Below are 14,679 nucleotides of genomic sequence, written 5' to 3' on the forward strand. Positions count from 1 at the left end.
CTCTAGTTAAGAACCACTTTATATTTTGTTTGTTTTATTTTAATATATGTTTTTATTTATTTCCCTTTGGAAAGGATGCATTTCTTGTAGGAGTGATCATTTGCTTGAGTTTCTTTCTTTCGCAAATTTGGACAAACTAGAGATTTGAATCTTATCTTTTAAATCTCTTTGATCAAGAGAAACTCTACTAAAGTGCAATTGCACCAATTTAAAAGAAGTGATTATGACTAGAGGGGTGGGAAGGTTCCCCAACCCTTGCAGAAGGATAAAACATCTTGAAGGCTGGGAGACACTCAGATCCTCCCACCCTAAGTAATTGAGTCTAGCTCTGAAGCAGCTCTGGTCCAGTGTGTGTCTGCTGTATGCAGCAACAAGCCCATAGACAGCACCTAGTACAGTGCACCCTATTTAAGTGCAAAGTCTTGGGGCTGAAAAGAGGCCAGGCGCTTGGCAGAGCTGAATGTGAGCAAAGCTCCTTCACTACAGAGGACTCTGTGCTGTGGCACTAACAGCTCTGAAGCAGACCAGCTCCCTAATTTTTAAGGCTGCCTTGGCAGCTCAGTTAGTTATAAAGTAGACAGTGGGGCTGAAGGTTATGCACACATCTGTGGTTCTATACCCCATGCTTGTGACAATGTAAGCCAATACAGAACAAATTGGGACTGGTAGCCTGTTATGTTGGTAGTTGAATTATGCATGTATTTGGTATGAATATAAGGGGAAGAAGCTGTCTATAAACAGCACTGGAGTTTAGCAGAAAGTCATTTGACAGTGTCACAAAACTTCTATAAACAGTATAAGAAGTTGCAAAAAAGAGCTTGCATTAATATTTGCGTTTCTCTGAGTATTACAGTCCCAGTAGTCCCTAGGCAATGGTGTTCAAAAAAAAGGAATCGCCTTTTTTCTTACTTATAGGAAGGGGTGAAGAGAGCAGGAGCGCGGGGGCTGTAGAAAAAGCTGGGCTGAGAGCTAGATCTGGCCTGGCGGTGATTCCCTTTTGAATGAGCGCCTGCCTCCCTAAGCGCAGCTCTTTCCATTTGGACTCGAAATCCCTCGTCAGCCCTGTAAGACGCAGCTCTGCTCCAGGTAAAGCAGAGAAATAAACACGTGTTCTTGGATGACGGTCAGCTGCTTAAAATCGGTGTTTCTAGGAGCATGCGTGGGCCCAGGGGAGGGGAGCAGCCTCAGCCCACGCTGAGCGATCCCCGGCTCCCCTTCCTGTGGTCCCGCGGGTCCCCGGCCGCCCACGCTGGCTCCTGGTGCAGCGAGACCCTCGTCTCGCCCCTTCCCAGCCCGGCCTCAGTGTGCCCGCGGCCCTGGGCAGCCGTGCAGACACGAGGCGAGCTGCTCCGCTCCGCAAGGGGCAGACACCGGGCACTGGACCAGGAGCAGCGCCTCATGCCTTGAAGACGACCCGGGCCCCGGCTGTTGGAGCAGGTCTCGCACTCGGGGGCACGGCACGCTCCCCGGGGGATGCGAGGTTGATCTGACCGGGCGGGGGTCCTGCCGCCTGGCCCGGGGGCTCGCGGGCGGCGCTGGCCCGGCTGCACCTGCCTCTTCCCGCCCCGCCAAAGCAGCTGAGCCCAGCAGATTTGTTGTGGTTTGTTGGGTGGGGTGTTTTTTTTTTTTGCCCTGTCGATTCCTGTTATTCCCACCCCCATGTGACAGGATGCGTCCTTATCGCTCCGAGCCCAGCGCTTTCCCCGGCCCCGCAGCCCTTCACAGTCCGCCGGTTGCCGGGCCAGCGTGAGCCGCGATGCCCGCCGTCTCCCTGCTCCTGCTCCTGCTCGGGCTGGTGCCCGCGGCTCTTCCGCAGCTGGGTGAGTGCCGCTGCCCTCCCCTCCCCTCCCGGGGCTCGGGCTGGAGGATTCACCCGCCTGCTCCACCTCCTCCCGGCTCTCTCGTGGCCTGAGGGGTTTGGGCGTTTCCCCCGGCAGCAGCCAGCGCTAGCGCCAGGCTCTGGATTCCTCCCTCTGCCGAGCCGTGTCGGCGTGGGCCACGTCCAGCAGCCGAAGGGCTTGAAGCCGTCAAGCTTACCTGCCTGCTGGAGGCTCCCTGTCAAAACCCCTGATCCCCCTGGCAGCCTCCTCTCTGGCCAGGCGGGTGTCCTCTTGTACCAACGCAGGGTTTCACAAGCTTTTGGTACCTGGGGTGCGGTTTGTTCAGGGTTGAACTGGGCTCTCGCACCCAGAAAGGTGTGCGTATATACGTACGTAAGAGTTGCACAGCGGTGTCCAGCCTTCTGGCCACACAGGCCACATGAAAGCAGCTGGGTGGGTTCACATGGCTAGTGTCTGATCCTGCTGTGCAGAGCTTGGGAATTTTTGCAGCAGGGGAGCGGTGGCAATGTTAATCACCACTTCTCTCCTGTCATCAAGTTTCCAGATGTATGGGGAGCCCTGGATAACGTGGATCCACAGGGCTGGATCTGATGCTGATAAAGTATCATTTTTTGTGGCATTCTACTGCTGCTCTTGAAACCCACTAGCGTTCCACAATGCAGCCTTTGGGAATCATTGTACTTAAACTCACTTCCCTTTTCACACTTGTGTAACTGGAATTTTACTCCTGCTCTATAGTCAGCTGAAAGAGTCGGCATTAGGTTCTTGGTGCCTCCAGAGCCTCTATACAAGCCAGTTGAGTAATGCAGCCTGGCCTCTAAATTGCAGGGCAAAGGAGACGTGCGCTTTGATTAAGTGGAGAGGCGTTTGGTGCCTGGATATTTTCCAGCAGATTAATTTTGTTAAGGGTGTTTTATGTATGTGTGTTTTCTTTTTAATCTGCCTTTGTCAGTAAATATCTGTTAGGTTTATTAGCAGTATGATTCAGAATGACAAAAATAAGGTGACAGCATAGATTAGAGCTTCTTGCTTTCACAAGTTGAGGGTGTCTGTTTTCTATTTTCTGTAAGCCCTGTGGTTTACCCCCAGCCATTTTGGAAATGATCAGTATTTTGTGCAATTTAACAGTTTATACTAAAAGTTCACGCAGGCTGCAGCCAATCCTTTTGCCTCTCTTACCCCATCCCCCCTTACCTCCCCCTTCCCAGTTTTTGCAGATGCATTGGCCTTTTTGGCCCATGCTGTTATGAGCACCACTGTATTTAAATAGGGATGATGACTTGTGGCATCTCTCTCTTTGCATGGTGACATTTTGTCATTTTAATTAATTAACAAGACCAAAGCTTACATTCAAGAAGTACAGTCTCATTCAGTTCTACTGTCACCCAGCCCTGGTTTGCACTTTCAAGGTTAGTTGCTCAACACTCCTCACAAGTTTTACACTTGTTTTGCTCCATTCCCTTCCAGTGAGTTACTCCTGATTGACACTGGTGCAAGTCAGGTTGGTTGCCATTTGTACTTGCTGTAAGTTCTGAAACCAATGCTCACTTAACCCTGCTTGCATATAATTTATACCTATACAGGGATTCAAAGAAGGGATCAAGATATGCACACAAAAGCATGGTGCTCTCTGTAAATTCTACGCCAAACATTTCTTTGAAGATCACTGGATAGATCATGAGAAGGAATGAATAGTTGTATGAGGAGTGCAGTTAACACCCACCTCCCCCTCCACACCCTTATTGATAGGACAGGGCCCCCATGTTGGATTGAACATTACAGAAACAAGTGATGCCATAATGGTTGCAGAGAAGAGCTGGGATGGCATCTGGTTGGCTGGAGGTTGTCACAACTATATAGGCACTTGGCTTGTTTGGCAGGAAGCAAATAATGAGGATGCTGTAGGCACAATGGCTAGGGACAGAAATGATGCACCAGTATAAGTGATCAGAAACGGGTTTAAATCTGTAACAACAGAAATTCAGTGGGCATAAACTGCTTTCAAAATGACTGAAACTGGTTTAAGATAGACCTGGATGGATGTAGTATCAGATGTAACTGAATTAAGTTATATCAATTTATTGGACTTCTGTGCCAGATCCCCCCAGGTTCAAGTTAACTCTCAGTCTCTCAGCATCCCAGGGTGCTTTGCACTTCCCCTGCAAGCCCCCTCACAGGGTGGGTGGGCTAGCTTCTGCCCGAGCTGTCTGCCTCAGCCAAGCAGGGAGGCATGCTCTAGCACCCCTGGCTTCTGGCCTGGGCCACTGCAGACATGTGGCTGCATTTCTGGAATCAAAAGAGAATGTCTGTTCACTTGCTTATTGGTTCAATCTATGCAGTTTAGACAAACCTGCAAAGATTGAATTGATTCAGTCTCCGGCTTTTTGACTGTCTGTACTTAGCCAATGTGATGTTTCACGCTGGAAAGTGCTATGAGAAATCTCTTTGACGTGAAAATAGGCTGGGAGGCATCGAGTGAAATGGTCAAGCTAGAGTGGAACAGAGCCAGCAAAGGACAATACCACCTATCAGTTACATCAGGGATTCTCAGCCAGAGTGCTACCGTACTCCACAGTGCCCTGAGATCCTTTAAAGGGTGCTGCAGGGTGCCACACAATGTTAGCACCATTAGATGTGCAAATATGTTTCACAAAATAAACGCAGAATCCATAGTGTTAAAACATTTTTGATCTGTTATGGTCTTTTGTAATAGAAGAATTGCTCTATTTTTTTTTTTTCTGTAGTAAAAAATGAGTGAAAACTAAGAGCTGGCATTTTCTGAGGGGTGCCTTGAGTCTAAAAAGGTTGAGAACCTTTAAGTTATATGGTCACATATGTCATAGGAGTAGAATACAATGACAGGACATCATAAAACTACATAAATACCTACCATATCAGGATCAAAATGAATTGTTACTTCTGTATCCTGCCAGCTTCTATTCTGTTGTCCTGCTTCAGTGACAGCTAATTTCCATTACTCATTTCTGTTTGCTGGACTCTGCTTACCATGCTACATGCTTCATTCTCTGCTGATGTCTTGGCAGCCTGCTTTCATATTCCCTGTTAGCACACCAGTGCTGCTCACTAGTCCCTTGTACATGTAAAAGCTACCACACCCATTTCCACACAGCTAACACTATATAAAGTGGTAGGAAAGCATAAGGCTAGGACTAAGTACAAAGGTGCAAAAAATCTGAGGCAAAATTGATTCAATCTTTCCAGTGTTTTCTAGGCTGCCTGATTGGCAGTGGGAGTTGGGGGGAGCACCCACCAAGGGTTTCCATCTTCTCAGCTGAGCTGGGCTCACCCCAGCCCACCCCTTCCTCAGCCATTGGTCTCTGAGGGGCAAGATCCAAGGGGGGAATGCGCCTACTCTTTGCCTACACTGCCCAGCTGGGGTTTGCTGTGTGGGGGAAGAACATCCATGGTGTGGGCTTTTCACCACCCCCCCGCCACCGCCCCCAGCTCAAGCCAGGCTGGGATCACCCCAGCCCCACCTCTTCCCCAACCCCTCTGCCTCTGAGAGGTGTGGGCAGGAGGTGGGAAGCTCCCTCAACAGATGTCAGCGTGGATGGGAAAGCACCCATCAGGGGGGATTTTCACCCCACTGCAGCTTGAGCTTTTCACTGCACTGCAGCTTTTCACCCCACTTGGTTGGGATCCCCTAGCCCCACCTCTTCCCTAGCCATCACTTCTGGGGTGGGAACACATCCCCCAGCCCGGCACTGGCCGCCCCAGTCAGGGTCTGCCTGGTGCAGGGGAAAACACCACCTGGGGGCTTTTCATCTCCCCACATTTGGCAGGTGGGCTGGGATCATCTCAGCTCTGCTCCTTCCCCAGCTGGAATGGCTGAGTGCAAGCCCACCTCAGTAGCACTCACCTTCATGCATTGCTATGCAGGGCTCTGAGCCTAGTTTATACCTTGTTGGGCACCTGTTTTCACAGACTATTTCTTCCCTTGAACTCGGGAAGTTGCACAAAACACTACAAATGTAATCTGAACAGTTCTAAACTTCAGTCAGTTTTTCAACATTTGTGACAATGTCTTTATTGATTTGAAGTAAAGATTGTGGAAAAGGAGAGTGGGGCATTAAATTGCAAGCATATATCCATTTACAATAACACTGAGTTATTTCTTAGTAGAAAGGCATTAAAAAAGAGTTATCACTAGCAGTGATAATTGTACATTTCCTTGTATTGTCTGCAACAGTTTTCGTCTCCAGTGCTCGTCAGTTACGCTGTTTCCTAATGATTTGGAAACCAGAAGACAAGAAAAGGAAACTAAAGCATGGATAAGAGAAATGCATGTCAGCTCTTCTATTGAAACAAAAGGTTATACATTTCCAGGTTATCCTTCCATAGGAGAGTAGAATCACTTCCACACTGGAGTCTCAGCAAAAAAAGAAGATATATATTTTGAAAGTTATGTTGGCTCCTCCCCCCCCCCCCGGGGAAAAAAATGGCAGTTGTATATACAATTTTTGGTAATTATACAGTAAATTAACATCTATAATTAGCCAGCATCCCTACAGCTATATGAATGAGTACTTCTTTTCCTACCATGTAGTTTGATAAGAAAGGCATTTTAAGCATGGTTCCGCCTTTTGTGTGACACTACTCAATATCAAACTGAACAGTTAATCAGGACATCACTTAAAAATGCATGATAAACAGGTAAAAGCAAAGGTGTCTAACTCTTGGACTTTGGGCCAGATCTGTCCACTTTTATATAGTACCCTAGCCTCTGTAAATAGATCCAAGTATAACATATAAGGAATGTGGGGGCAGGAGGGCTGCAGTGATCTAAGAAAGTTTCTAGCTGATATGATTCTGAAAGAAACTCTGAAAATATGAACTGAATATAACCTATTCAGCATGTTATATCCAAGTGTGAGAAAAATAGCTCCTGTAGGTGTCAACCAGTTCAAAAATATCCCAGAGACCCTAATGCCAGAAATGATATTTTACATGCCATCTATCTCTTTTGTTCCTAATAAAAGGATTCAAGGAGAGAGACAGAGCACAGATGTTTACACTTTAATGTGAAAAGTGTCTTGATTGAGCACCAAGAGTGACAGATAATTGGGAGATAAAGCTACTTTTCCTTCCCTCATTTAAAAATGAGTGAAGTCCAAGGGGCTATCAAAATGCAACTAAGTTCTACCAACAGAAAATCAACCCTAAGGAGACAATGGGTATGTCTACATGCTATGTCACTGTAGTGATGTCTTGTGCTGGCCTGGTACTGCAGTACTGCCATGCCCAGTTTTTGTTCCTTCCTGGAGAAGTAACTGCTGACTTTTTTTTAAAGGGACACACACACACACACACACACACACACACACACACACACACACACACACACACACACACACACACACACACACACACACACAGGTTCCCATCAGCCTGCTTGCCCGGTATGGGCCATGTTTTTTATAGTCATGCTCAGTGTTGACTGCATTTAATCTACTTCATAGTTGCTTTCCATTGCTGAGCACATGATGCTTTTGGCAGCAGTTTAACAAAAGACAGTTTATTTAGTGAGATTTCCTTGTATGTCATTATAACATGAGGGTTTTTTTTCCCTTTGCCAATTGGAGGAAAATCTCATCTTTTATTTGACATACATGGGAGACTATTTCCCACATACCAGCAAACAGGGCAAGCAGTTTGCAGGCAGTTTGCCGTTCAGTTCAGAGGTCAGTTTGCTGCCTCCCCTTTGAAGAGAAAGCCTTTCAGCTTTGTGTGAAGAAGCAGGGAAAAAGGAACCCTTTGAGGCCAAGGAACAGAAAACAGGCCAGCTTCCAGGCAAGCTTACTAGGGAAGGTGTGTTTGGAAGAAGGGCAGTAAGAGAGAAGAGGCAGGGAAATGGCTGGAAGACATCACAATGCCAGAGCCACTGCCACTGCCTCTGCTTGCAACTGTGAGGTTTCTGTCCAGGCAGGACTGCTCACCATCAAGGCTCCCACCCAGGTCCATGTTTGGCACTGTGAGGACCATGGCTTGCAGGTTTCTTCCAGTGACAGTGAGGTGGGGGAGTGCCTAAGGTGTGAGCAGTGACTCCTGCTAATTTCCCTCAGGGAGCAGGCAGGAGACCTACAGGAGGAGGTGGTGAGGCTCTGAAGCATCCTCTGCTAGGAGGAGCTAATTGATTCAATGCTGGTGCAGTGTCCTGGGACTGTGGAGAAAGAACTGCCAGAGGCAGTGCTAAAGGAGGGTGAGGACAGACTCCCAAAAAGGTGGAAGCTGGAAGCTTGTGACCTCTGTCAGCAAGCAGAAATCTTCATCGCCACCTGCAGCAGTTAATCTGGAGAACGGATATGGAGCCCTAGCAATAGAGGGTAAGGAGCACGTTCCATTGGTGGAGATCAGACTAGGCCTTGCCAAGGTAAGAAGGACCAAGACCACCACCACCAGGAAGAAGCAATGGGTGGCGATGGTTGGAGACTCCCATCTTTGGGGGACAGAGGGAACCAACTGCTGACCTGACCAGTTGTCTCAGAAAATCTGCTGCTTGTCTGTAGCCAAGATCCAAGATGTCACGGAATATTACCGAGACTCATCTGGCCCTCTGACTACTACCCCATGCTGCTCATCCATGTGGGCACCAACGATACTGCTGCAGGAGACCCTGAGCAGTTCAAAAGTGACTACAGGGTGCAAGGGTGAAGGGGACTGGGACTCAGGTGGTATTCTCCTAGATCCTTCTGGTCAAGGGAAGGGCAGGAGTGGGTGCATGCTGCAAATCAATACCTGGCTGTGCAGGTGGTGGCGACAGCAGGGCTTTGGCTTCTTTGACCACAGGATGATGTTCCAAGAAGAAGGATTGCTAAGAAGAGATGGGATCCACCTGACAAAGAAAAGGAAGGGCATCATCTCAGACAGGCTCACTAACCTAGCGAGGCAAGCTTTAAACTATGTTTGCTGGGGGATGGAGACCAAAGCTCTGAGGTAGGTGGGGAAGTCAGTGACCTGGAGGAAGGCCAAGCATGAGGGGGCAAAAGAGGAGGTTTTCTCTTTCTTCTTGAGAAATCAGGGCAGTCAAGTAGTTACCTTAGGTGCCTGTACATGAATGCACAGATCCTGGGAAATGAACAGGAAGAACTGTAAGTCCTTGCACAGTCACAGGTCTATGATGTGATTGGAATAACAGTGACTTGGTGGGATAGCTTGTGTGACTGGAGCGCTGTCATGGATGGGTATCAACTGTTCAAGAAAGGCAGACAGGGGAGAAGAGGAGGAGGAGTTGCACTTTGTGTAAAAGAGCCGTATGATTGCTCAGAGCTCCAGTTTGAAACTAGAGATAGACCTGTTGAAAATCTCTGGGTTAGGGTCAGAAGAGGGAGCAACAGGTGTGATGTCATAGACCACCAGGTGTGCTATAGACCACCAGACCAGGAGAAAGTGGTGGATGAGGCTTTTCTTCAAAAAGGTAGCAGATGTTTCCCTGTCATAGGCCCTGATTTTCTTGGGGGACTTCAATCACCCTGACATCTGCTGGGAGGGCAATACAGCAGTGCACAGGCAATGCAGAAAGCTTCTGGAGAGTGTTGGGGACAACTTCCTGGTGCAAGTGCTGGAGCAGGCAACTAGGGGCCATGTTCTTTTTAACCTGCTCCTCAGAAACAGGGAACGATTGGTGGGGAATGTAGTAGTAGAAGGCAACTTGGGCAGCAGTGGCCACAAGATGACTGAGTTCAGGATTCTGAGGAAAATAAGGAAGGAGAGCAGCAGAGTAAAGACCCTGGAATTCAGAAAAGCAGACTTCAACTTACTTGGGGAACTCAAGGGCACGATCCCCTGGGAAGCCAGACTGAGGGGGAGAGGAGTCCAGGAGAGCTGGATGTACTTCAGAGAATCCTTACTGAGTGTGCAGGAACAAACCATCACAATGTGAAGGAAGACTAGCAAGTATGACAGAAGACCAGCTTGGCTTAGCAGGGAATTCTTCAGTAAACTAAGTCACAAAAAGGAAGCTTACAAGAAGTGGAAACTTAGACAAATAAATAGGGAGGATTTAAGAGCATTGCTCAGGCATCCAGGGATGAAGTCAAGAAGGCCAAACCATAATTGGAGTTGCAGCTAGCAAAGGACTTGAAGGGTAACAAGAAAGGTTTCTACAAATATGCCAGCAACAACAGGAGGATTGGCAAAAGTGTGGCTTGCTTACTGAATTGGGGAGGCAACCTAGTGACAGAAGATGAAGAAAAGGATGAAGTACTCATTGCCTTTTTCACCTTCGTGTTCAAAGGCAAGGTCAGCTCCCAAACTACTGCACCTGGCAGCACAGTTTAGGGAAGAAGTGAGCAGCCAACAGTGGTGAAAGAACAGGATAGGGACTGTTTAGAAAAACTGGACATATACAAGTCCATGGGGCCAGAAGGGATGACCTCAGGGGTCCTGGGGGAGATGGCTGCTGTGATTGCAGAGCCACTGGCCATCATCATCTTTGAAAACTCATGGCAATCAGGAAAGGTCCCGGATGATTGGAAAGGGGCAAACATAGGGCCCGTATTTAAGAAAAGGAAAAAGGAGGATCCAGGGAACTACAGACCAGTCAGCCTCACCTTAGTCCCTGGAAAAGGGTCTAAGGTCTAGTTGGCAGCTGGTATCAAGTGGAGTGCCACAGAGATAGGTCCTGGGGGCTAGTTTTGTTCAATATCTTCATCAACAACCTAGAAGATGGCATAGAGTTCACCCTCAGCAAGTTTGCAGGTGACACCAAACTGGGGGGAGTAGTAGATATGTTGGAGGGCAGGGCTAGGATTCAGAGAGACCTAGACAGTTTGGAGGATTGGGCCAAAAGGAGTCTCATGGGGTTCAACAAGTACAAGTGCAAAGTCTGGCACTTAGGACGGAAGAATCTCATGTACCGGTACAGGCTGGGGGCTGACTGTCTGGGCAACAGTTCTGCAGAAAAGGACCTAGAAGTTACAGTGAATAATAAGCTGAATATGAGCCATAGTGTGCCCTTGTTGCCAAGTAGGCAAATGGCACGCTGGCCTGCATTGGTGAGAGTGTTGCCAGCAGGTCAAGGGAAGTGATTTTTTTCCCCTCTATTCAGCAATGGTGAGGAGACATCTGGAGTACATGCCCCAGCCCAGCAGGTCAGTCCATGGGGGAGGGAGGGGATGGGGGCTAGATCAAGGCCCCTGCAATGAGGGACAGTGCCACAGAGGCAGGAGCCAGGGTAAGTTGAATGGGGTCCGGGTCAGGTGAGATTTACCTGCTGGGGAGGTGTGCACCCAAATAATTTTTCTCCCTCTGCCTTGATCTGCCCCTTGTTCCCTCCCCTGCTGGGTTGGGGGTGGGGGGAGGGGATGGTGGAGGCACATGGAAGATCTTGGGTTGCTTTTAAATACCAGAAGTGATCTCCTACTTCAAAAGGTTGGAGACCACTGGTCTAGAGAAAAGAAGGCTGAGAGATTTAATAGCGGCCTTCAATTACCTGAAGGGAGGTTTGAAAGAGGATGGAGCCAGACTGTTCTCAGTGGTGGCAAATGACAAAACAAGGAGCAATGTTCTCAAGTTGCAGCAAGGGAAGTTTTGGTTAGATATTAGGAACAATTTTGTCACTAGGAAGGTAGTAAAATACTGGAACAGGTTACTCAGAGAGGTGGTGGAAGCTCCATCCTTGGCGGTTTTCAAGATCTGGCTAGACAAAGCTTTGGCTGGGATGATCTTGTTGGGGATGGTCCTGCTGTGAGCAGGGGGTTGGACTAAATTACCTCCTGAGTTCCCTTCCAACCCTAATTTTCTATGATTCTATCTCCAGTTGCCTAGTGAAGCCCAGAGAGAGCATATTTTGATTCTCCATTGATTTGTATATTTTCTATGGAAACTTATACACTTATGTAAAATGTCTTAAACAGACCCAAATAGATTTAGTAGCCTTTAAACAGTTTGCAGTAACTACTCAAAGTGCAGTGTGGTGGAGCTCAAAACTACTTTTGCTGAATGGTTAGCTGTCAAAAGACCTAGGCTTGTTTCAGTAAATCACCAAATTAATTCAACCTCAACCCTTCCAAACATAACAATTTTAATAATTTTGTTTTACAGATACAAGTACGTTTTTAATATATAATGAGGATCACAAGCGTTGTGTATTAGCTCAAAGTTCTAGCTCAGTGATAACCGCCCCTTGCAATCAGGAGAATGAGTCCCAAAAATTCAGGTGGGTTTCTGATTACCATCTTATGAGCATGACATTGAAATTATGCTTGGGCGTACCTTCAAAGAAAGACTGGGTTCGAATCACTCTGTATCCTTGTGACAAGACAAGTGAACTTCAGAAATGGGAATGCAGAAATGAGACCCTTTTCGCAATCCAAGGAGAAGATTTATTTTTCAACTATGGCAACAAACAGGAAAAGAATATTATGCTTTACAAGGGATCAGGTCTGTGGAGTAGGTGGAAGATTTATGGAACCACAGATGATTTGTGTTCTCGGGGCTATGAAGGTAAAGTTCTTCACATATTCATTTCTTTTTATTTTGAACTAATTGCTTTGTGTACTTGAAGCATTTTGATACCTGGCAATGTCCTTAAACTTGTAGAAATCCAATGGGCAGAAGTCAGCAGGAATTTTGAGGGTGGATTTATTAAAGGATCAGTCCTTATTAGTGAAATGACATTGCAAGTAATTAATTTGAAAAGGCAATTCTAATTACAGCGGGTAAATGAATAATTATATAAATATAGTACCTAATGAATGTTACTGTTATTTGTGCTGTGTAGCTGCATGTATGGAAACACTGAGAATGCACACAATCTGTTATTTATGTCTGTCTTCTTTTGGAGCTAAGAGAGAATTACATGTTTATATGTGATTATTATGTGTTCATTATGAAGATTATACAACTGCTAATTTAGTGTTCTCTTGTACTTTGAACACTAATTTCTAATAGGGCTCAGAGATGACTGGTCATGTAAGAAAACAAGTCAAACTTTAACTAGTTTAAATGAAGTTATATACCCTAAGTGATTTTTTAATGCATAAATTATTAGGAGGGAGTCTGTGATTAGACCTTACAGAGACACAGAGAGGGCATACATGAGAAGTTCTGTACAAGGGCTGGTCATGGAAGTGGACCCTAGGTCAGGTCAGTGGAGGCGTAAAAGTCCCCTGCAAGCAAAATGCTTGAAACTAAGCAGGGCAGAAGGGGAACAATAAGGGGACAGAAGTAAGTGCACCATTATTGTACACTTACTTCTTGTATCATTGTGGAGCTCTGGGAGAGAATTTTCTTGAGAGACAATTTCTTCCTGTATTTACACACTGTATATCCCACTGTATTAATCTTTGTGTAAATTATTTCTTTTTAATAAGTCCAATCTTGAATTGCTGATTAGACAAAAATCTAAGAACAACAGCATTTGGGTCACCATTTTGTGAATATCCTTCCAGTTTACAGTTGCACATCTCTTCTCTACCTAATATTGTCAATAATTGATTGGATTAGTAGAAAGAAAACAAAACATTTATGTTGTGTTATGGAAGTACAATGATCACTGATATTCCTAACTGTTGATAATGTGCAAACCCTATGAAGTATTTGCTCTTATTTTTCATGCTAAGATATGATGCTGTCTCCCCCATATTATGATAAGGATAGTAGACAATATACATAACTATAATGTCTCATTCTGCATGATTGTATCTCTTTAGATCTCTTTTCACTACTGGGCAATGCCAATGGAGCACCCTGTGTATTCCCTTTCAAGTTCAATAACCAATGGTACGCTGAGTGTACAGATGTGGGAAGATCAGATGGCTGGCTCTGGTGTGGAACAACGTCAGACTTTGATGTAGACAAAATGTATGGATTTTGTCCACTGAAATGTAAGTTTTTTACTTTGTAATGAAGCATATTATTTAGCAGATTATGAATAAGGAAATGTTACATAATCTTATTACTTACTGTACAATGAAAAAATGGAATGTCTTTACATTGATGTAGAAATAATATATTTTTAAAATCAGAAAAACATAATTGTATGTATATGAACAGCTGTGCTTTAAAAATGGCAAACAAAAGTTTCTTCAAACTTAAGATCAGAATAAATATTTTATCTCAAGCTAATTGGTAGCTGCTTTTAAAAAAATGTTGAAAACAGGAACTTACAAGAAAGTGTCATTTAAGCTTTAATTATGATTTTAAATAGTTAATATGTAAGTGAACTTTCACAAATAATTCAGAATTGCAAAGCTAGATTTCAGCAGTGGATCACCATGATCAATGAATATTAAATGAAATATCATTCTTACATAAGTAAGAACCAACTGAGCAAAAAATTTAGTATGAAACTACATCAAATAAAATGTGATTATTAAGTAAAAGGCTAGTACCTTTTCCCCTTTTATAGCCCATTGACTTGTAAGCAAACTTATGATGCAAAAATATATTAATTTTTGAGATTCCTTTTCCTTTAAAAGTCTAGTTTCCAAATAACTACTGATCCAGTATTAATAGTAATAAAATAGTCTTACCTAATGTAGTCTTATCCTTTGAATCACCTGTTGGCTTTCCCCAGCATCCCAGGATACTTTGCCCCTGCTTCTTCCTTTAGAAGACAATGTTACTTGCTGGATTTTGCTACTCCAGCTAAGTAGGGAGCAGTACACACCTCCTTCACAATCCCTCCCTTTTTATTGTAAATTTCTGCCTCTTGTGTAAATGGCCTGTAGAAATTAATAAAAAAGTGATAACTTTCCCAAGAGCTTTTTAAAGCATTGTCTAAAGCTTAATACTTAGATACTAATCATCCATCATAACTTGTAGCAAATTGTAGATAACTGTACTCTAGAAATCTATGAATCATAATTTCCATTTC

General features: G+C 45.2%; 1 protein-coding gene across 3 annotated transcripts in view; it reads left to right on the forward strand.

Annotated features, from left to right (window-relative positions):
• The first annotated feature begins 1,191 nt into the window (after positions 1 to 1,191).
• Positions 1,192 to 14,679, forward strand: part of LOC102566452 (macrophage mannose receptor 1) — a 119,920-nt gene continuing 106,432 nt past the window's right edge. For 2 of the 3 annotated variants that reach the window (XM_014601563.3, XM_019497889.2), the window contains exons 1-3: positions 1,194 to 1,820; positions 11,904 to 12,305; positions 13,514 to 13,687. In XM_014601563.3, coding sequence (XP_014457049.1) covers positions 1,757 to 1,820; positions 11,904 to 12,305; positions 13,514 to 13,687 — 640 coding nt within the window. In that variant the 5' untranslated portion in view covers positions 1,194 to 1,756. Of the gene's footprint in view, positions 1,821 to 11,903; positions 12,306 to 13,513; positions 13,688 to 14,679 lie in introns of all 3 variants that reach the window. The other variant, XM_014601565.3, reaches the window with a different exon arrangement.

Source organism: Alligator mississippiensis, chromosome 5, assembly GCF_030867095.1.
Source record: "Alligator mississippiensis isolate rAllMis1 chromosome 5, rAllMis1, whole genome shotgun sequence".
In the NCBI taxonomy this organism is placed as follows: domain Eukaryota; kingdom Metazoa; phylum Chordata; order Crocodylia; family Alligatoridae; genus Alligator; species Alligator mississippiensis.